The sequence below is a fragment of the Gorilla gorilla genome, chromosome X (assembly GCF_029281585.2).
Source record: "Gorilla gorilla gorilla isolate KB3781 chromosome X, NHGRI_mGorGor1-v2.1_pri, whole genome shotgun sequence".
Classification (NCBI taxonomy): domain Eukaryota; kingdom Metazoa; phylum Chordata; class Mammalia; order Primates; family Hominidae; genus Gorilla; species Gorilla gorilla.
Window position 1 is genome coordinate 159,544,602 of NC_073247.2, and position 23,967 is coordinate 159,568,568.

Here is a 23,967-nt window from a genome sequence, read left to right on the forward strand (position 1 = left end):
GACCAGCTTGGGCAACATGGTGAAACCCCGGCTCTACAGAAAAATACAAAATTAGTTGGGTGTGGTGACGAACACCTGTAGTCCCAGCTACTCAAGAGGCTGAGGTGGGAGGATAGCTTGCGATTCTCTTAACCACAGCCTCAAGGTTTCCCTAACTTTAGGTGTCACATCCATAACCAAGGCAGGCATTACAAAAGAAGATAAAACATCAGCCAAATTTGTCCCCTTTTCTCAAAAAAGCAAAAGCTTTTCTAGAAACTTCCCTGTAAACTTATGTTTAGATCACATTTGCAAAAAAACAAAAATAGTCATGTGGCCACTATGGTTTCAGGGTTGGCTGGAAACTTGCATATTTAGGTTTTCCACTCTCTAGGTTAGAGGCAGGCAAGAGAAAATAAGGCTGGGCATGGAAGTCAAGTTAGCCAAACCAGTGACTGTGACAGATTGCATGCTATTTGTTCTCAATGGATAAAGAGAAAATAATGTGATTATCTCATAATGAAATCAATACTAAAATGACCTTGAGGGTCAATACTTCCACTTGTACAGGCTTCTTGGTGATGTTTGGGCTATGAATATCAGGCCTGACATTCAACTCCAAGCCAAGAAAGAAATTCCAACACAAATGTCTAATATTGAGCTCTGACATGTACAGAGCTTGGAAACTGGCACTGCTTTCAACAACAACAAAACATTGAACAAACAGAAAAGCAATGACTTCTCTTAGACCAAGAGATTTGAGGCCCCAGGGCAACCTGCCAGCACCAAATCTGGAGCGATAGGTGAATACAGAGAATCAGAGCAGAACTTAGATTTCCTGAAGCAGCAGCCACTGGAGCCAATTAGGTAGGAAAACTTAAGTGGTGGTTTTGGTGAATTGCTTGAGGCTGGGTGTGTGCTAGTTTGAAAGCTGAAAATTCCTAGGGGACAAATCGGAGGCAAAGGCTACACTTTCATGGCTTTTGCCTTCAGGAACCCCACCAGTTTCTGACAGTGTATATCAGAGAATTTCTGCTTCCTGTTTCCTGAAGGAGGAGCAGGAAGCAACCACTTTGAAATATATTCAGTATATTCTTTATAACAAATGCTTGCCCTACGAGGGAAACTACCTTTCCAGAACCATTCCTGACCTAGGAAGGGATTATTAGCCAGTGCTAGTCCTTTCTAGCCTTCTTATCTCATCTAAAGGGAGAAAAAAAGCTAAGAAATAATTCTGAAGATTACAGCCCAGGAACTCAACTAAAAATCTGAAATTTAATCATAAAATTATAGAACATTTCCCTTCCCTAACACCATGCCACTGCATCAACAGTGCTCCAGTATAATAGCAATAGATTACAATGGGAGAGCTGAGAAACCCAGACCATTTAAGAAGTTGATAGGGAAACGCAAAGACAGCAAAGGAGACAAAAACAAAGATACTGAACTAAAGCATCTGGCACCTACAGCTACAGCAAACATTAAACACCCCAACTCCTAACTGATTAACATAAAAAGTCAAACTAAAACCTAATTACCTCAGTTCCTATTACCCAATACATTATACCTGACTTTCAACAAAAAATTGCAAGGAATGCAGAAAGGCAAGAAAAAACACAGTCTGTAAAGATAAAGCGAGCAAAGGAACCAGACTTAAATATAACAGTGATTTTAGAATTATCAGAAAGTAAATTTAAAATAATTATAATTAATATGTTTAGAGCACTAATGGAAAAAGTAGACAACATGTAAGAACAAATGGGTAATGTAAGCAGAGAGAGAGAAAGAAAATCTCCAAGAAAGAATTGTAAAAATGATAGAAATTTTTAAAAAAACAACTGTTACAGAAACACAAATACCTTTGATGGGCTCACCAGTAGACTGGAAACAGCTGTGGGAAGAATCAGGGGAAAGAACCAATGAGATTGAAGATATGTTAATAGAAACTTCTGTTAATCAAGTTTATCTTAAAGTTGCCTCCTTACATATTTAAGTTCGGCCTAAAGGTTTTTCTGCACATCTTGAACTATAACAAGTGGAGGTATAAACCAACCATAGCCCACACCTGTGCCAATGACTGAATTTTGACTAATCAAATGTAGCCAACTGTTTGAACCCTGTTTAAATAAACTAACACCAAGCTGTAACCAATCCAGTTGTTTCTGTACTTGACTTCTGATTTCTGTATGTCATTTCCTTTTTTTGTCTATAAATCTTCTTCCATCACATGGCTGCACTGGAGTCTCTGTGAATTTGCTGTGATTTTGGGAGCTGCCCGATTCACCAATCGTTCATTGCTCAATTAAACTCCTTTAAATTTAATTTGCATGAAGTTTTTCTTTTAACATTTCCCAAACTGAAATGCAAAACTTAGAAATAAAAAAGAAACAAAATATCCAGGAACTGTAGAACAATTACTAAAGGTATAATATGCTTATATGAGAATACGAGGAGAGAAAGAAGCAGAAGAAATATATGAAATAATAAAGGCTGATAATTTTCCAAAATCAGTGACAGACACCAAACCACACATCCAGGAGGCTTAAAAGACACCAAGCAGAATAAAATTAAAAAAAAAAAAAAGTCCACACCTAGTCATATTATGTTCAAATCACAGAAAACTAAAGACAACCAGAAAACATGAAAGAAGCTACAGAAGAGGAGAAATTTACCTAAGGAGGGACAAGGATAAGAATTACATCAGAAATCTCATTGGCAACCATGCAAGAAAGAAGAAGGTAGTGTGAAATATTTAAAGTGTTGAAAGGATAAAACTAGAATTCTGGATACAGTGAAATTATCCTTCAAAAGCAAAGAAGAAATGCTTTCTCAGACAAAGGCTGAATCTGTCACCAGTAGACCTGCCTTGAAATAAATGTTAAAAGAAATTTTTCGGACAGAAATGAAATGACATAGGTCAAAAACTGAAATCTCCATAAAGAAAAGAGCTTTCAAGAAGGAATAAATGAGCATAAAATAAACTCTTTAACGTTCCTTAACCTTAATTGATCTAATAAATATAACTATTTTTTCGAAATAATTATGTTTTGGGTGATTATAGCATACGGATAAGTGAAGTGAATAATAGCAAAATTTTAAGGGACATAAGGGAGGAATTGGGAATACTCTGTAATAAGGTACCTGTACTACCCATGAAGCACTATAGTGTTATTTGAAAGTGGACTTAATTAGATATAAATATATACTGCAAATTCTAGGGAAACTACTACATTTTTAAAAGTATAATCAATATCTAAGATCTCTTTTATTAGAGAATAATATAAAATGCTCAATTAAAACCAGAGAAGGCAGAAAAAGAGGAAAAGTTAAAAAAGAAACCAAGAACAAGTGAAATAAATGGAAAACAGTTAAAACATGGTATATATGAATCTAACTATATTATTATCATAATCAATTTAAATGTGAATGGTCTAAATACATAAATTAAAAAATGAATACTGTCAGAATGAATTATTTTAAAAGACCCAATTGTGTATTGTCTGCAAGAAGCCCAATTTAAACATAAAGATATACCTAGATTAAAAGTAAAGGGATAGAAAAAGATATACCATGCTAACACTAATCAAAAGAAAGCTGAAGTAGCTATATTAATTTCAGACAAAGCAAACTTCAGGGCAAGGACATTATCAGGAATAAAGAGGGGCATTACATACCGATAAAGGTGTTAATTCTGCAAGAAAGCATAAAATTCCTTATTGTATATCCATCTAGCAACAGTGTCAAAACATATGAGGCAAAAGCAGACAGAACTGCAAAGAGAAACAGACAAATGCACTGTCATATTTGGAGACTTCAACACCTCTCTGTCAGTAATTTACAGATATAGCCAAAAACATCAGTAAGGATATAGTTGAACTGAACATCCTTATCAATCGACTTCATCTAATCAACATCTATAGACTTTATTGTGTGTGTGTGTGTGTGTGTGTGTGTATGTGTGTCAGTCTCACTCTGTCGCTCAGGCTTGGAGTGCAGTGGGCAATCTCTGCTCACTGCAACCTCTGCCTCCCAGCTTCAAGTGACTCTCATCATGCCTCAGCCTCCTGAGTAGCTGGGATTACAGGCATGCACCACCACACCCAGCTAATTTTTTTGCATTTTTAGTAGAGTCGGCATTTCACTATGTTGGCCAGGCTGGTCTCGAACTTCTGGCCTCAAGTGATCCTCCCACCTTAGCCTTGCAAAGTACTGGGATTACAGGCATCAGCCACTGTGCCTGGCCTGATATTTATAGACTATTTGATCCAACAGAGAGAGAATACACATTTCTCTCATGTTCACATGGAACATTAATCAAGATAGACCACATTCTGTTTCATAAAATTCACCTTAAAAATTAAAAAAACAGAAATCAAATGAGATATTTTCACAGATTACAATAAAATTAAACTAGATATTTTTAGAAACCTAGAAATATGCTAGGCAATGCCCTCAAATATTTGGAGATTAAACAACACACTTCTAAATAATATATGGATCAAAGAAGATGTTTCAAGAGATATTAAAAATATTTTGAACTAAATGAAAAAATAAACTTTTTAAAATTTATGGGATGCAGCAAAAGCAGTGATGAGAGGGAAATTTATATATCTGCAATGAACAATTGGAATTTGAAATTAAAAACATACCATTCAAACCAGCACTGAAAAACAAAATATTTAGGTATAAATCTAATAAAATATGTACAGAATCTAGTTCAACACCTTATGAAAGAAATGAAAAATCTAAATAGATTGAGAAATATCCCATGTTCATAAATAGCAAGACTAATGTTGTTAAGCTGTCACTTCTTCCCAACTTGATCTATAGATTCAATGCTGTCTGAATCAAAATCCTAGCAAGTTATTTTGTGAATATTGACAAACTGACTGTAAAGTCTATATGGAAAGACAGAAGATCCAGAATAGGCAGTATAATATTGAGGAAGAACAAAGTTGGAAGACAGACACTATCTTACTTCAAAGCTTATTACAAAGTTACAGTAGTCAAGACAGTAGGGTATTGATGAAAGAAAAGAGAAATACTGTTGTTCCTCAGTATCATGGGGGGAACTGGTTGCAGGATGTCTGAGGATACCAAAACCTGTGGATTCTCAAGTTTCTTATATAATACGACATAGTGTTTGCATATAACCTATGCACATCCTCCTCCTGTATACTTTAAATCATCTCTAGATTATATATAATACCTAACACAATGTAAATGCTATGTAACAGTTATACTTTACTGATTTTTTATTTGTATTATTTTTATTGTTATATTGTTATTTTTAGGGGATTTTCTTTTTGAGACTGAGTCTTGCACTGTCATCAGGGCTGGAGTGCAGTGGTGCGGTCTTGGCTCAGTGCAACCTCTGCCTCCTGGGTTCAAGTGATTCTCCTGCCTCACCTTCCTGAGCAGCTTGGATTACAGGTGCCCGCCACCATGCCCAGCTAATTTTTTGTATTTTTAGTAGAGACGGGGCTTCACTATGTTGGCCAGGCCGGTCTCGAACTCCTGACCTGATAATCCCCCCGCCTTGGCCTCCCAAAGTACCAAAATTACAGGCATGAGCCACCCCTCCTGGCCATTTTTAGGGGATTTTTAAAGAATATTTTTGATCTGTCATTGGTTGAATCTGTTGATGGAGAACCCATGGATACAGAGGGCCAACTGTAGATAAACGGAACAAAATAAAGATGCCAGAATTAGATCCATACAAATACAGTCAACTGATCATTGACAAAGGAGCAAATAATTCAATGGAGAAACAACGGTCTTTTCAACAAATGGTGCTGGAATAACTGGACATTCATATGCAAAAAACAATCTAGACACAGACCTTATATCTTTCACAAAAATTTACTCAAAATGGATCATAGACCTAAATGCAAAACACAAAACTGTAAAACTTCTGGAAGATAACATAGGAGAAAATCTAGGTGAACTTGTGTTTGGTGATGACTTTTTGGGTACAATGCTAAAAGCACGATCCCTGAAAAAAACTGAACAGTCGAAATTTTTTAATTAGAAATGTCTGCTCAATGAAAGACATTGTTAAATGAATGAAAAGACAAGCCACTGTCTGGGAGAAAATATCTGCAAAATACATAATCTGATAAAGGGCTGATATCTAAAATATATAAAGAACACTGAAAAATCATCAATAAAAAAAAACCCAATGGGTAACAGATCTGAGCAGACACCTTATCAATGAAGATACATACGTGGCAAACAAGCATAAGATGCCCAATGCCATATGTCATTAGGAAATTGCAAACTAAAACAATAAGATTCTACTATGCACCTATTAAAATACCCAAAATTCAAAATACTGGCAACACCAAATGTTGGCAAGGATGTGGAGTAACAGGAAGTCTCACTCATTGCTGGTGAAAATGCAAACTGTTACAGCCACTTTGGAAGATCATCTGGTAATTTTTGATAAAGCAAAACATAGTCTTACCATATGATCCAGCAATCATGCTCCTTGGTATTTACCTAAATGAGTTGAAAACTTATGTCCATACAAAAATCTGTACAAGAAAGTTTACAGTAGCCTTATTCATAATTTTAAAAGACTGAAAGCAACCAAGATGTCTTTCAATAAATAAATGGATAAACAAACCATGGTATATACATACAGTGGAATACTGTGCACAATAAAAGAAAACAAACTATCAAGCCATGAAAAGACACAGAGGAATGTTAAATGTATATTGCTAAGTAAAAAAAAAAAAAAAAGCAGTATGAAAAGACTACATACTATATGATTCCAACTCTATGACATTACGGAAAAGGCAAAATTCTGCAGAAAGTAAAAACATCGATTGCCAAGGGTTGGTTGCAGGTAGACCAGATGAATAGGTGGAACACAAGGAATTTTTTAATGCAGTGTAATTGTTCTGCTGACACTGTAATGGTGGATATGTGATGCTTTTTTCAAAACCCACAGAGCTATGCAACACAAAGAGTGAATCTTAATGTAAACTATAGACTTTAGTTAGTAATAATGCATCAGTTGTAATAAATGTACAATATGAATGCAAGCTGTTAATAATAGGAGGAACTGTAGGGGAGGAGGGAGATTAGGAAGTACATAGAAACTCTCTCCACTATCTGCTTAATTTTTCCATAAATGTAAAACTGTTCTAAAAAATAAAGCCAATTACTTATTCTTTTTCTAATATCTCATTTGAATGAGAGGTCATGGTTAAAGGAAATTGTCAGAGGAAGTGTCAAGAAAGAAGTGTGACTTTAGCTGGGTCCTGAAGGGTACATAAGATTTGAGAGTCGGAAAGGGCAGAAGGCATTTCAGCTGGGTTTGAGCCATGGAAAAGACTCAGAGGGCTCAAATTGCGAATGAGCAGGAAATAGCACAGAATAAATCAATGCAAAGACAACAGGCAGCAATTTAATGGAAACCAAGGGCCAAGGCAGGGCTAGAAACACTGAAGCATCATTCCAATATCAGATAAATATAGGCATGAGAGCTGACTCAACCTCGGCCGGGTCCTCAACACATATTCGTTCATTCATGTAATATTTAGTAAACATTCACTATGTTCCAGACACTGTGGTAGGCACTGGGGACAAGCAGTGAATAAAACAAATGGAAATCTTTGTTCTCACTGAGCTTACACTCTAGTGAGGGGAGAGAGACAGAACCTGTCTGCTATTTTCAAGAAACAACAAAGAAAACATTATAGCTGGAATGAGAAACAATGGCCTTTTCAATAAACAGTGCTGGAATAACTGGACATTCATATGCAAAAAATAATCTAGATACAGACCTTATATCTTTTGAAAAAAATTTACTCAAAATGGATCATAGACCTAAATGCAAAACAGAAAACTGTAAAACTTCTGAAAGATAACACAGGAGAAAATCTAGGTGAACTAGATAGATTTCATGCACTGGAATGAAGTGAAGGGGGAAAGTAGAAGGTGAGATAGCGGAGATAACAGAAGTCAGAGTATATAGGGCACTGAAGCCAGAATAAATAATGACTCTGGCTTTTACTCTGAGAGATGTAGGGAGTCAATGGGGGATTCTGAGTGGCAGAGTGACTTGATTGACCCCTCAACAGGGTCATTCTGTCTTCTGTGCTGAGAACTGTCAGAGAGGGTACAACAGTGGACAGTGACTGCAGGGATACCAGCGAAGAAGTTGCTGCCATAATGCAGGTAAGAGAATGGAAGCTTGGACTATGGTGTTAGCTGAGCAAATGATGAGAAACAGATTCTGGATTCTACAATGATTTGCTGATGGATCTGATGTGTGAAAGAGGGTCAAAATGTCTCAGTTTTAGGCTTGAGCAACGAACTGGAAGGCAGGAGCTGCCTGTAACGAGAGAGAGGAGAGAAAGAGAGAGAGAGAGGACTTTGGAAGAGCAGGCTCATGATCAGGCCTGAGCTCAGTGTCTGAATTCAGGTAAGCTATCTTGAAAGGGGAAATATCAAAAGCTAGAGATCAGAGTAAGGCTGAGACTCAGAGTCAAGTGGGGAAGACTAAGTTGCAGTATGTACTGGCAGTGAAGATAAGTATTTATTCATTCATTGAACATACCTTGAAATCAACCACTTTTAATGTGCCAGGGACACAAAGATAGAAAAGACATTTGCCCTGTCTGGAAGGTACTAATAATCCAATAAGGAAAACAGAAATATAAATAAATTATTCTAGTACACTAACCATCACAGTAGAGGTATTCAACATTTGTTGAGTCTCTGCTATATGCCAAGCAGTGTAATGAGGAAGCAGAGGGTATGCACAAAGTTCTACAAGAGCACAAAATAAGTTCTGGCAAAGGTTTGTAAAGACATTCACAAGGGTTTTCACCACAGTATGACTTCAGGGAGTTGGCAGTAACCTAGATGCCCGATCAGTAGGGATATGTATGAATAAAATTTCTGGCATACTCGGTAGCAAACTAGGTGTACACACAGCAATGTGGGTATAGTTCAAAAACAGAGTGTTGAGTAAAACAGTGGGAAATAGAGATTTACAGTCCAATACCATCTCTGTAAATGCAAGAGGCATAAACAAAACATTATCTGTGTTAAATTATCAAGGATCTCTATCGAACATATTGCAGCTTGTGTCTAGAAGAATGAGAGTGGGGATCGAGAAAGATGAGGAAAAAATAATATAAACACTATAAAATAATGTAAACAAGGACCTTGTAGGGACTGATATGACAATGTGCTGAAAATTGAGGAGCAAAGTTAACTCTCTGTACCTGAGATAAAATAACTAGCTAATAGGAATCCAGCTGAAAACCTTAAGGTGCAGGGCCTCTATGGGGCCCAGGAAGGATGTGTAGACACATGAACGGATGAAAGTGCATCACAGGTTCAGGGAACAACACAGGTTGAGTGTGGCTTGTAGTAAAAATGGTTGTGAAGAGTTGACATATTTTTAAGCCCTGGGTAAATTGAACAACAGCTTACACTTGGAGGGGTATAATCGTTCTAATCAATGTGTCCCCTTTTACTGTAATACATTGGAGTTGCAGCTAATGCTCTGCTCCCATTCAGCCTATGATGAGATTCTCTTTCAGCCCTATTGGGGTCTTGGCCTCATGTGACTACTCCAAAGACCCTAGTCCAAAAGGTCTTTCCTGTTTGCTATGGCCTTGAGGAATGTGGCCCTAGATCCACTGCTTTAAAGCTGGAGTTCCACCAGCAGCAACATCCTCTCATTCTGGGGCACCTGCCTGGGGCAGGTCATCCTGCCTCTGCCAACTCAGTGCTATTAGTTAACTCTCACCTGCCATATTCCAGCTGGAATCATCTCCCCTTCTCCACCCCAGACTAGGTCATGTTCCGCCATCATGGAAGCGCCTATTCTTCATACCCCTTATCACAGCTGCAACTACTCATTTAGTTGTCTGACAATTTGATTTATGTCCATCTACTTTGCTAGGTACTAAGTTAAATGCTGGCAGTCGTTTCTTCTTTTTTTTTTCTTTTCTGTTTTGCTCACCGATTTCTCGTTAGCACTTAGCACAGTGTCTGGCACATGATAGATGCTCCGTAAACTTCTCAGTTGGATAACAGCATCCCGAAGGGAACATGGATTAAGGCAGCTACAAGCACGGTGTAAAAACAGGAATAAGAAAAAGTTGAGGTTTGTTTCACAGTGGAATGTAAAGGGTTGCAAGGAGGTGCATCGGCCCCTGTAGACAGGACACATGACTGCTACACACGTGTTCACCCCACCCTCTGGCACAGGGTGCACATACAGTAGGGGCAGAAATGAACCTCAAGTGCTTAACACAATTTTTAAAAAATATAGTCAAGTGAAAGTATGAAAATGAGTTGAGGAAAGGCGAGTACGTGGGTCAAAGCTGGGTCTGAGGAAAGGCTCACATTTTGAGATCCCGACTCAATCCATGTCCCTTAAAGGGCACAGGGTGTCTCCACAGGGCCGCCCAAAATCTGGTGAGAGAGGGCGTAGACTCCTCACCCTCTGCCTCTACGGGTCACAAAAGCCTGGGTCACCCTGGTTGCCACTGTTTCTAGTTCAAAGTCTTCTTCTGTCTAATCCTTCACCCCTATTCTCGCCTTCCACTCCACCTCCCGCTCAGTCAGACTGCGCTACTTTGAACCAAACCAAACCAAACCAAACCAAACCAAACCAAACCAAACCAAACCAGACCAGACACCCCCTCCCGCGGAATCCCAGAGAGGCCGAACTGGGATAACCGGATGCATTTGATTTCCCACGCCACTGAGTGCACCTCTGCAGAAATGGGCGTTCTGGCCCTCGCGAGGCAGTGCGACCTGTCACCGCCCTTCAGCCTTCCCGCCCTCCACCAAGCCCGCGCACGCCCGGCCCGCGCGTCTGTCTTTCGACCCGGCACCCCGGCCGGTTCCCAGCAGCGCGCATGCGCGCGCTCCCAGGCCACTTGAAGAGAGAGGGCGGGGCCGAGGGGCTGAGCCCGCGGGGGGAGGGAACAGCGTTGATCACGTGACGTGGTTTCAGTGTTTACACGCGCAGCGGGCCGTGGGTTCGGCCTCAGTCAGGCGCTCAGCTCCGTTTCGGTTTCACTTCCGGTGGAGGGCCGCCTCTGAGCGGGCGGCGGGCCGACGGCGAGCGCGGGCGGCGGCGGTGACGGAGGCGCCGCTGCCAGGGGGCGTGCGGCAGCGCGGCGGCGGCGGCGGCGGCGGCGGAGGCGGAGGCGGCGGCGGAGGCGGCGGCGGAGGCGGCGGCGGCTGGGCCTCGAGCGCCCGCAGCCCACCTCTCGGGGGCGGGCTCCCGGCGCTAGCAGGGCTGAAGAGAAGATGGAGGAGCTGGTGGTGGAAGTGCGGGGCTCCAATGGCGCTTTCTACAAGGTACTTGGCTCCAGGGCAGGCCCCATCTTCGCCCTTCCTTCCCTCCCTTTTCTTCTTGGTGTCGGCGGGAGGCAGGCCCGGGGCCCTCTTCCCGAGCACCGCGCCTGGGTGCCAGGGCACGCTCGGCGGGATGTTGTTGGGAGGGAAGGACTGGACTTGGGGCCTGTTGGAAGCCCCTCTCCGACTCCGAGAGGCCCTAGCGCCTATCGAAATGAGAGACCAGCGAGGAGAGGGTTCCCTTTCGGCGCCGAGCCCCGCCGGGGTGAGCTGGGGATGGGCGAGGGCCGGCGGCAGGTACTAGAGCCAGGCGGGAAGGGCCGAAATCGGCGCTAAGTGACGGCGATGGCTTATTCCCCCTTTCCTAAACATCTTCTCCCAGCGGGATCCGGGCCTGTCGTGTGGGTAGTTGTGGAGGAGCGGGGGGCGCTTCAGCCGGGCCGCCTCCTGCAGCGCCAAGAGGGCTTCAGGTCTCCTTTGGCTTCTCTTTTCCGGTCTAGCATTGGGACTTCGGAGAGCTCCACTGTTCTGGGCGAGGGCTGTGAAGAAAGAGTAGTAAGAAGCGGTAGTCGGCACCAAATCACAATGGCAACTGATTTTTAGTGGCTTCTCTTTGTGGATTTCGGAGGAGATTTTAGATCCAAAAGTTTCAGGAAGACCCTAACATGGCCCAGCAGTGCATTGAAGAAGTTGATCATCGTGAATATTCGCGTCCCCCTTTTTGTTAAACGGGGTAAATTCAGGAATGCACGTGCTTTAGCGTCTAAAACCATTAGCAGCGCTGCTACTTAAAAATTGTGTGTGTGTGTTTAAGTTTCCAAAGACCTAAATATATGCCATGAAACTTCAGGTAATTAACTGAGAGTATATTATTACTAGGGCATTTTTTTTTTAACTGAGCGAAAATATTTTTGTGCCCCTAAGAACTTGACCACATTTCCTTTGAATTTGTGGTGTTGCAGTGGACTGAATTGTTGAGGCTTTATATAGGCATTCATGGGTTTACTGTGCTTTTTAAAGTTACACCATTGCAGATCAACTAACACCTTTCAGTTTTAAAAGGAAGATTTACAAATTTGATGTAGCAGTAGTGCGTTTGTTGGTATGTAGGTGCTGTAGATCTATTCATCTATAAATTCTCATTTCCTTTTGAATGTCTATAATCTCTTTAAATAATATCCCACCTTACTACAGTATTTTGGCAATAGAAGGTGCGTGTGGAAGGAAGCCTGGAAAATAGCTATTAGCAGTGTCCAACACAATTCTTAAATGTATTGTAGAATGGCTTGAATGTTTCAGACAGGACACGTTTGGCTATAGGAAAATAAACAACTGACTTTATTCTGTGTTTACCAATTTTATGAAGACATTTGGAGATCAGTATATTTCATAAATGAGTAAAGTATATAAACTGTTCCATACTTTGAGCACAAAGATAAAACCTTTTGCTGTAAAAGGAGGCAAAAGGTAACCCCGCGTTTATGTTCTTAACAGTCTCATGAATATGCAATTGTTTCAGTTGACTCTGCAGTCAAATTTTTAATTTCATTGATTTTATTGATCCATAATTTCTTCTGGTGAGTTTGCGTAGAATCGTTCACGGTCCTAGATTAGTGGTTTTGGTCACTAGATTTCTGGCACTAATAACTATAATACATATACATATATATGTGTGAGTAAGGGCTAATGGTTAAGCAAGATTTTGATTGACCTGTGATATAAACTTAGATTGGATGCCACTAAAGTTTGTTTACCACAGAGGGCAAGTAGCACATTATGGCCTTGAAGTACTTATTGTTCTCTTCCAGCAACTTATGATTTGCTCCAGTGATTTTGCTTGCACACTGACTGGAATATAAGAAATGCCTTCTATTTTTGCTATTAATTCCCTCCTTTTTTGTTTTGTTTTGTAACGAAGTTGTTTAACTTGAAGGTGAATGAAGAATAGGTTGGTTGCCCCTTAGTTCCCTGAGGAGAAATGTTAATACTTGAACAAGTGTGTGTCAGACAAATTGCTGTTATGTTTATTTAATTAAGTTTGATTTCTAAGAAAATCTCAAATGGTCTGCACTGATGGAAGAACAGTTTCTGTAACAAAAAAGCTTGAAATTTTTATATGACTTATAATACTGCTGTGAGTTTTAAAAGTAAAGCAAAAGTAAACTGAGTTGCTTGTCCAGTGGGATGGACAGGAAAGATGTGAAATAAAAACCAATTAAAAATGAACTGCTATGGAGAAGTGTTACATTTATGGAAAAAGAAATAGGAACCTTGTTCATCAAATTGATAGAAAAGCTTTTAAAACTAAACAAATCAAACAACTTGAGTATAATGGAATTCAGACTTTGATTTGCCTAACATAACCACGATATTTCCAAGAACAGCTCTCTATCTTCTGGTGTTTATTCTTAAAAACTTAAAAGTTAGATTTAGCGATCACCAGAGCCACTACTTTTATGCTTAGGTATTTGTTTGACTTAGAAAAAAATTGGTCACGTGTACCACTTTATAGTGCCCTGCAGGTGTTAAGATATGAAGACACTTTGACTTACACCTCATAAAATCTTTACAAAGTATTTTCTAAATGAATAATGATGAAATAAAGTCTTTATTCTAGGTGCATCTGCCCCACATAATTTGTTTTCTTTGGACTAGAAGTTTTGATGTGTTGAGAATGGTAATGAATTAACTCCATTTTAAATGTAGAATGCGTATCACTCCAATATGAATGCCCTAATAAATCCTAAGATTTGTAGGTTTTGTGTACTAGTATGAAAATTACTAAAGATGGATAAATCACATGTTGGAGACATAAGATACAAACCTTTTTGTTTTCTGAAAATACAACCTCTGATTTCTGATTCCTTATTGTAATATGGTGTAATTATACTAGATTGTAATTTTGTTGTTAGGTTATACTTTTTTAAGTTCAGTGTTTGAGGACAGCCTTTCATTTGGTTAGTAGTATTATGGCAGCTAGCAGCTAAATATGATAAAGTGTACAATCAAAAGGATATTTTTAATGAAGATATTAGTGGTCTAACATGTCATTTCAGATACATAGCTGAAATGTAGTAAAATCAGTTTTACTACAAATAAACTTGCATAAGGTTTATAAATTTATAAGTTTATAAATCAACTTGGGTAAAGTGTAAATAAACTTGCACTCGTGGTTTCTCTGAAGTCTCCTGAGCTAACTTTGCATAAAGGTGTTATTCTGTACTTCGAGGAAGTGAATTATTGGGGTCAACCACATTTTTTTTTCCTTCCTACAGTCTGATTGCCCTTTTTAGTTTTAAGGATCTTTGTGGCTGCATCATTTTTCCCCTTTTGAACTGTGCATTTTCTAACTCCATACTTAAATATTCTCATAACCTCCAAATTTTTAATTAGATGCAACATTCAGTGGTATATTACTGGAGTTTCTGATTTCTGCCCACTATAGGAATGTGCTTCCTGAGAAGATTGGGATCGTGATTATAATAATAGTTAACAGGGGATGAGTACTTTCTAGGTGCCAGGCACTGTTCTCTCTGATACTTTATTTGATGTGTTGTTGTTATTCCCATTCTTTAAATGATGCACAGAGAGGTTAGGTAAGTGACTTACTACCAAGTGTCAGGGCCATTAAGGGTCAGGATTCTGAATTCCTGAAATGATGAAATTTAGCTTGAAGAAATTGGTTTGATTTCCTGCTTAGTTTTCAATTTCGTGGTGGTCTTTGATTGTATTTTGTGCTATGACACTGCCTTAGCATCCTATAACTATAGTTACAATGTTATATTACCATTTTTTATTGTTAATACAAAGCCATCATGAAATAATTCAGTTTATGTGCCAGCTTTTTTTGTTACTAATTCTTGAACCTTGGCGCCGTACTTCTTCATGTGGATGCCTGTTAAGGAAAGATAAAGTTAGAAATCTTTGACCCTGCTAGGAAATTTGTCTTTGTTATATTGGGAGCTCATAAAACTGAAGTATTCAAAAGTTAGAATACATACACACAAGAAAAATTAGTAACTAATTTAATAATGTTTTCTTTGCACATGTCTCTGTTGTCTTTTGGTCAGAGTGAAGCTAAATGTGTTTTTCACATAATTTGTAGCCTATATGAAGTCCTGGACATGTGGTATGGTTGGAAGGACTGTTGATGAGGTTTATTGTCTCTCTTTATTCCTTTATGTTGTTAGTGTCCCCATACAACGGGGCGGGGGGAGTGGGGACAAAATGATAACTTGCTTTATATATGAAGCCTTGGGTTTGAATCATACTGTTATCACATTTCCTATGTCCCTATCCTGTCTCCTGCAGGTTTTCTTTCTTGGTTTTCTTTTTTGGTTTTCTTTCTTCCTTTCTTCCTTTCTTTTCCTTTCTTTCCTTTCTTCCTTTTCTCTTCCTTTTCTTTTTTCCTTTCTTTCCTTTCCTTCATTTCTCTCCTTTGCTTCTTTAGTTTGTTTCTTTGTTTCTTTGTTTCTTTGGTTTGTTTCTTTGTTTCTTTGGTTTGTTTCTTTGTTTCTTTGGTTTGTTTCTTTGTTTCTTTAGTTTGTTTCTTTGTTTCTTTCAACAGGTCTCACTGTCGCCCAGGTTGGAGTGCAGTGGTGGGATCTCAGCTCACTGCAACCTCCACCTCTCGGGTTCAAGCCAGTCTCATGCTTCAGCCTTCCGGGTAGCTGAGATTACAGGCATGTGCCACCATTCCCGGCTATTTTTTGCATTTTTAGTAGAAATGAGGTTTCGCCATGTTGGCCAGGCTGATCTCAAGTTATCTGCCTGCCTCAGCCCTCCAAAGTGCTGGAATTACAGGCATGAGCCACCGGGTCCAGCTTCCAGCAGGTTTTCTTTAGGAGGGATATTTTACAATGCTGTAAGTTTTTCCTAACGAGAATTATCATAGCACTACATGTTCTGTCTTCAGTAAGTGATACAAGCTTACTGATGATGTTGTAGTTATGTTCATTGGTGGTCGGGTGTACATTGAAACTTTAACACATAATATCCTCTCCTGTGAGCAGTGGTTCCTGTTTGTAAGATGCTTTACTAAGGGAAGGAATGTGAGGTGTCGCTGGGGAGAGTTTACCCAAATAAGGATGGACTTTCTGTCTTTGTTTCATCAGTCCTGGTAATAGAATGTTTGAATAGATAGCTCTAGGCATTACATACTTTCATAAATATGATTATTGTAATTACCTCTTTGGCCCGGTTGGTAGTAAATTAGGGACCCCTTAATGATTTATTTCCTGTTTATTCACCCTGATGAAGAACTTGTATCTCTTTTAAACTGTACTTTATCACCTTTCTCAAATCCCAAGATTCTCATCACATTTTTTTTCTTCCCAAACTCTAAATAACCTTTTAATATTAAGTATCTTTGTGGAAACATTGTTTTCTTTTTCTATCCCAATTTTTAAAGCTTTTTTTAAAAAAGTGTGCTTTTGTTGGGATGTACATTTTCCAAATGCAAAAGCATTTATGATTCTGCGTCTCTTATAAAATATGACACTCTCTACTTTTCTCTCATTTATTTAGTGCCACCTATGTGTGTAATTTCATTACCCACAGCAGTCTTAGGAGGCTGGTCGAGTTCCTTATTTGCAGATGAGGAATCTGAGGTCCAGAGATCACTTCTTGGTGAGAGTCTCACAGCTATTAAGTATTAGAGCCAAGATTTTGAACGTAGGTCTGATTCACAGCAAAACCGTTAACCACTAAGTACACTGACTCCAGTAAGAGCCCTAGTCCTCACCCAATACACTTTAATTCCCCTGTGCATTCATTCAAATTCGTTGAATTTGCTGCCTTTGGAAACCTCTCAGGAACCTCCTCAACCTCTCTTCTCTACAGACATCAGCTTTGCCTGATAGGTAGGAATCATAGCAAAACACAGTTTTCCAAGGTGGTGATAGGTGGAGTGATAGTGCTCTGGAGATGGCCAAAGAAGGAAGGTATGAGTGTATCTGTGGGTGGGTGAGTGGTGGATAAGGGGAAGGACAGAGCCAAAAGCGGGGGCTATTGGAAAAACTATGATGAGAAACAGGAAGATGGAACCTTCTTGGAATTAGTGAAAGACCTTAGAATTCACAGGAGGTATTTGTCCTTCACGCGAGTGTAGACCAAACGTAACCTGTGAGTTTCTTTTATTCCACTTATTAAAGCAGCAACCAAAGGTATTATATACCTTCTGTATTCACTTAAAATGACTGATTTTGAAAAAGTCATGCAAACATCCATTTACAGATAAGCCTCATTAACTCAAAGGCAGTGGCCCTGTTGGGCTCTGATGATTACTCAAACCATTTCTGACACTCTGACACTACATCCGGAAATGCATTCAGAGCCTGCAAAAGCTTTTTTTTTTTTTTTTTTTTTTTTTTTTTTTGAATAGCTACAGCACTTGCAGATCTTCCTCCTTTGAGAGAATATTTGATTTTAGGAAATAAGCAAATGTAGATAAGTATGATTCAACTGGGCAATAACTTTTAGGCAAAGAGAAAAAAACAAAATATAGCAATGTAGTAATAAGGCTGATATTATAGTGCTTTTATGATGAGTCTGAAAACAGTCTCCAACATTTGTAAATGTTTTAAATCGGGTCTGTCTACTACAGTAGCCCTTAAGCCATATGTAGCTATTGAGCACTTGACATGTTGCAAGAGTGAATTGGAGACTGATTTTATTTTTATTTAATTTTAATGTAAGTAGTCGCACATGACCCGTGGCTACTATGGTAGATGGCATAGTTTTAGACAAGGGCAGTAGTCTTGGGTAGATACTTGGTTTACTTAGAACATTTCTTTACCTAGCTGTAACAAGGTTCTAATAGCTGATTAAAGGACAACATTTTTAGCATGTAATATACAGTAAGGAACTAATGTTAATTACTGCCAAGATGTATAAACATTATGAAACCTTAAACAAGGATGAACACAGAAGCAGTGGCCCTTCTTTGTAAATAAGGGGTCAGTTACTTCCTAATAGGTGTCTTAATTTTAGTTAATAATCTAATAGCACCCCCAAAAAGCAAACTGTTAATTTGTTATTAGCCATCCTGTAAAGGCAAGGGAGAAATGGGGGCCAGGAGAGTCCTCTTTCCCATTCTCCATAATTTTTACAACCTATAGAAATAAGAGCCTAAGAGTGACCAGTTCCTGCAACCTAACTCAAAATTAGGCCTCTCTGTTGAAGTAATAGTGAGGCAAACAATCCCTTGAAGCACTGGGGCATGCACCCTTATGAAATCTAATAATTCTAAAATATCATTGGCAGTATTAAGCTAGAGTTCTCAAAATATGCTGTAGAAAATATTGGTCACTTAAATATAGCTGAGTAAAAATAAGCAAGATCAAAATGATAAGAAAATGTTGATTTCTCCCCTTTTGAACCAGTAACTAACTATAAGGGTATATACCCATGCTTAACTTAAAAATAATTATTTAGCCACCTTGGGTATAGCACAACATATGGATGCCATTATAGTCCACCTTGATCTTACAAGGAAGCTTTCTTTTAGCATAGCTTTACTTTTATTTAAGCATTATTGAAGAAGCTTGGTATCTCTGTTTGAGTTGCTTCTGTATCAGTGTTTTCCAGGGCCCTGTCTCAGCTTCCATAGTTTTTCTTAAGAGCAGCTAATTAATGCTTCACTCCATATGCTTTAATTTGATATTTTGGGAAGTTTCATTTTTTAAAATAATCTTTTTATATCATAGGCCTTTGAAGACATATTTGTTTACAAAGACATCTGCATTGAACCATTTGTTTTTAAAAGCATGTATCGGGCATGTTCTATATACTAGAAACTATGCCATTTACTGAGGACACCGAAGTTAGAGAATGGTCTTAATCCGAACTAGTTATTGTCTCACTATCCAATATGGATATCAAACATTCAGCGTCATGAGGACTTACTACTGTGTTTTCTCCCAAGAGTTTTATAATTTTAGCTCTTATATTTAGGTCTTTGATGCATATTCATTGATTTTTTTTTTGTATGCAGTATGAGGTAAAGGTTGAAACGTATTCTTTTTGCATGTGGGTGTCCACTTGTCCCAGCTTCATTTTTTGAAAACACTGTGCTTTCCCCATTGAATTGTCTTGGCTTCTTTGTTGACAAAGGATTTATTATTTCTGCCACAACCCAGCTGTTTCTCACTGTCTAAACCTTTATGCCTGCTGCCCCTTAGGCTTAGTGGAATGCCTCTCCATCCTCCACTCTCTTTTGTTTAGCTAGTACTTCCTTATCCTTTAAGGGGTCAGTAGGAACCTCACCTTCTTCAGTATGTTTTCCTTTGTCTTATCAACCTACCACCATCACCCACACACATACCTTTTCCCTAAGGCTGGGATAGGAACCTCTTAGGCAATGATCTATTTGATAACTACTCACTGAGTTCATACTAGACACTCTGCAGTATATCCGTAAATGAAGTAAAACCTGACACCACCCTCAGAAAACTTACTGTTAGTGAGAAAATGGGCTATAATAATAGAGTAGGGTAAGTTTATTGTAGGGATAAGCATAGGATGCTGAGAATGCAGAGGACAGGAATTTAACCTAGACTTCTCAGTTCTCCCGTTGAAGTTGACATCTGAACTGAAATCTGGAAGACCAGTAAGAGATAGCTATGTAAAAAGAGGGGAAGGACAATAGGAAAGAAGGAATGGAGAGAGGCCCAGAAACTACAGAGTATGGCACAAGTAGTTTAGCATTGTTGGGTCACAAATTCTAAGGATATGAAAGATAAAGTTGGAGAAGTGGTGGGGCTGGGGAGGACAGCTCCTGTAGAGCCTTTTACAGCGGGAGAAGGAGTTTGGCTATGGTCCTGCAGGCAGGGAGAAACCACTGAAGGGGAGAAACATACAGAATAAATTTGAGTAAGAAGCTTAAATCTCCCCAAGCCCTTTTAAAATAAATTAAGATATAAAGCCTTTGGGTTTCTTTATGCTTTGTCCTATTCTTCTAATTGTCCAAAACAAAACAAAAACCTTCCTTTTCTGTACCTATTAAAAGGTTAATTTTATAAAATTACGGACAGCATGCTGATTAAAGAATTCTTGATAATTAGCTATTTTGTTCTGTCTTTGTGTAGATTACTAACAATTGTGTCATCAGATTTAAAAGATCTAAACCTCTGGACTTTATATATTTTTTCTACAAGTGCTGTGAGATTGAGAACTTAATTCAACTCTAGTAACTGGACTTTTTAGTGTTGTTTGCAGCATATGATTGTTAAAGAAAGTTTAGTATATTTGTGTGTGTATATATATATATGTATAGATTTGAGGTTATATTTAATCATTGACTATTGGTATTCTAAGATTTTAAGGAGAGAAAGGTAGGTTACAATATATGGCTGATATATGGTTCTGGAACAATTTTCTTAGTTTTCAGTAATTCTACCTAAAATGTACGTCCAGCTTTGCACTCACTACCACATTGTAATTTCCGGTATACTTGTCTATTTTTTGAGATGTTGAAATCTGTGGAGAATTTTTTCTCATGTTTAGTGTTTTAGCTATGTTTATCTCTAGGGTATAGCACATACAAGGTGGCAATATAGATGTGCTTAATGAATAAAATGATCTTCAAAAACTGACCTTCATTTGAAGTTCTATTTTATTCATAAACACATAAAACGTTTGGTATCACTGTAAAATTTAACTAAAAACAAAAACTATCTTTAAGCTCACAAGTTAATTTAACGTTTTTTCTTACACAGGCATTTGTAAAGGATGTTCATGAAGATTCAATAACAGTTGCATTTGAAAACAAGTAAGTGTCTCGTTATATAATTTTAATGATGAGGTTCTTTAATATTTTATGCTAATTCTACTCTTCATTTTTTAAAAATTCAAGTCCAGTTTGAGTGCTTTTCAGGAATGGATCTTCATGTTACTGACTGAGAAGTTTCTGAACAACTCAGTATTAAACTAATGGAATGACTGTTTCTGCTAATGACCTGGAGGTCCCTTATTGTATGGTATTGATCCTTACATCTTAATTCCCTTGAATGTGAAGAAAGAAACCAGAGAGTCTTGTGTATTAGTAACTGGAAGTTCGCATAGGAGTATTTGTAAATTTTAAAAAGATAGTAATGAAGAGATTGATGGGTATTGCTAAAAAGCTGTATGTGAGTTCTTTAACATTAAATCTAAAACTGATGGTTTTAGTTGTCTAGTATATTTTATGGAAACAGTCATGTTTACCTATTATCTGATTTTTTTTAATGTTTCATATATTCAGCAATAGCAGTAGCTGATCTTTTCTGTTCTCTTTTGCTAGATGAAGAAATAAAAACAGTCATAGGCCTAGGAATATTAACTGTATGAAAGCATCAATAGTATAGATGTTAACATTTTATTGGAGAAGACAAGTCTCTTGACTAAATGTTTTGAATGCTAATAAAGGCTATTTTCAGGGTAGCTGTTTAAGATTGTAAAGTACATATAAACTCCTTAGTCAAAATGTAGATGTGGCTATGATCTTAGGATTTTACTAAACTCTGATGGATGGTTAACAGTTATCATTTTTTTGGCTCTTATATACCAAGAAAATTAATAATATATCAAAAGCAGGCTGCAAATCTATAGAGACAGAAAGTAGATTAGTGATTGCTTAGTGCTGGGGCTGGTGGGGAGAACATAGCTAAAGAGTACAGGATTTTTGTGTGTGTGGCAATGAAAATGTTGTAAAATTGACTGGTAATTATTGCACATAACTGTAAACCTTCTATAAACCATTGAATTGTACATTTAAATTGATGAATTATAATGATATGTGGATTATGTCTGCTAAAATGTAGTATGTGACCCAGGCATACTGAGCAATAAATACACACATCTTGCTTCTAAATAGTTGAAAACCAGGCCTGTGTTTCAGTGTCTAGAAAATATATTTCATAATTGAACTTAGCAGATTCTTTTGGCTAGCAACAGGACAAAGTAGTATCTTTAGATGCCTGAAACACGTGTAGGGGGACAGAGATAAAAGGACTGAAAGCATCTAACCCTATTTCTGGCTCTGGACTAATAATCGCAGACCAAAATACAAGTTTGAATAGTAGAATACCTTTCCCTGAATACATAAAGCCAAAAGTTTTAGTATTTGTCTCTTCGCTGTTTCATATATCCATGGCTATGCAATAGACAACAGCATCACACCAACAGAGGAATCTTTGATAACTTGGAGGGTATTTTTTTCTTACAATTATACACTTTATCTACTTACTTACATCACTAGGTAAATGCTGTTTCCCATAAAGGGAGAGTTGTCTTTATTTGCTACTCTCTTAGTTTTTCCTGTAGTCTATAATCTAAAGTGTTAAGCAAACACTCATTTCCTCTATGCATTTAAGAATTTGTCTAGTTTATACATTGATTTATCAGATCACTTCTTTTTGATTTTCAATCAGATTTCTACCATAAACTTAAAATTATTTCATCTTTGGACCTTCCAATTATTTATCTCCTGTACCATATCTGCATGAAAGTTTCTCTTCAAGCTCTTTGTCATCCTGGGAGTTTGAAATAGATCATTGATTTTTCCTTGTGTTCATGGAGTATGTTTGCAATACAACACTGGGTTTGAGCACATCAATAGGATTTAATAGGTCTCTACCAAAGTAATCTCTTTGCCCTTCCTTGTGTGTTTCCTTTTTGGTTTTCTGTTAGAAACAAAACGAAAACAGTGTTTTGTAAAACGCCAGATTGTATTTACCCTTTCTTTCCTTTCAATCAGGAAGAAGCTCCTGTTACTGATACCAGATTGTTTTAGGTGCTTTGTTTTTAGGTGCTTCCTAAACCTTCCATAAAGCATAAAGGTGTTTTCATATTTCACATTTTTTAATAAGGAATTTGAATTTTTATCTGTATACACTTAAAATCATTTTTTCTTTGGAACCATTGAGTTATATATTATTATATGCTTTAAAATCAAATTTAGCAATGAATGTATAACATCTATTAGGTGTGTATAATAACTCAGAGGAGGGTTCAGTTAATTTAGGCCCTAATCAGATTTCCACAAATTCTGACTTAATATTTGCCCGCTTATATAACAGCTCTTCTTTAACAAAAACAAGTACTTTTCTCAATAGAATTTTACTAAGAAAGCTCTTTAGTAAAACATCGACATTATACATACAACATATCTCAGTATCTGCTGATGAAGAACACCAAAAAGAACCCAGATGTGACTGCTCCGGAAGTTGAATCCTCAGTATTTTTGCAAAGTTTGTCTTTCAGTATTTTACTTGTGTGTGTGTGTGTGTGTGTGTGTGTGTGTGTGTGTGTGTGTATATATTTTTTTTTTTTTTTAAAGACAGGATCTCACTCTGTCACCTAGGCTGGAGTGCAGTGGCATGATCATGGCTCACTGTAACCTTGAACTCCTGAGCTTGAGCTATCCTCCCACCTCAGCCTCCCAAGTAGCTGGGACTATAGGCACATACCACTGCACCTAATTTTTTTTTTTTTTAATAATTTGTTGTAAAGACCAGGTCTTACCTTGTTGCCCAGGCTGCTCTTGAAGTCCTGGCCTGAAGCAGTGCTCCCACCTCAGCCTCCCAAAGCTCTGGGATTATAGGCTTGAGCCACCACATCCTAATATTTTATATTTTTATGGATATAAAAAATAATTTGGTATCTTTCAGAGTT

General features: G+C 38.1%; 1 protein-coding gene and 1 long non-coding RNA gene across 16 annotated transcripts in view; one reads left to right on the plus strand and one right to left on the minus strand.

Moving 5' to 3' along the window:
• Positions 1–8,504: 8,504 nt before the first annotated feature.
• Positions 8,505–10,900, minus strand: LOC134757921 (uncharacterized). The gene is made up of 3 exons (XR_010132527.1): positions 10,725–10,900; positions 10,354–10,457; positions 8,505–10,070 (listed from the first exon to the last, which is right to left on the minus strand). It is a non-coding gene; the product is annotated as an uncharacterized lncRNA (long non-coding RNA).
• Positions 10,901–11,000: 100 nt separating this feature from the next.
• FMR1 (fragile X messenger ribonucleoprotein 1) overlaps positions 11,001–23,967 on the plus strand; it is a 39,200-nt gene continuing 26,233 nt past the window's right edge. For 4 of the 15 annotated variants that reach the window (XM_031005939.3, XM_031005932.3, XM_031005936.3 and 1 more), the window contains exons 1-2: positions 11,033–11,319; positions 21,033–21,085. In XM_031005939.3, the coding sequence (XP_030861799.1) occupies positions 11,269–11,319; positions 21,033–21,085 (104 nt within the window). In that variant the 5' untranslated portion in view covers positions 11,033–11,268. Of the gene's footprint in view, positions 11,320–21,032; positions 21,086–23,967 lie in introns of all 15 variants that reach the window. The other 11 variants (XM_031005931.3, XM_031005934.3, XM_031005938.3 and 8 more) reach the window with 7 other exon arrangements.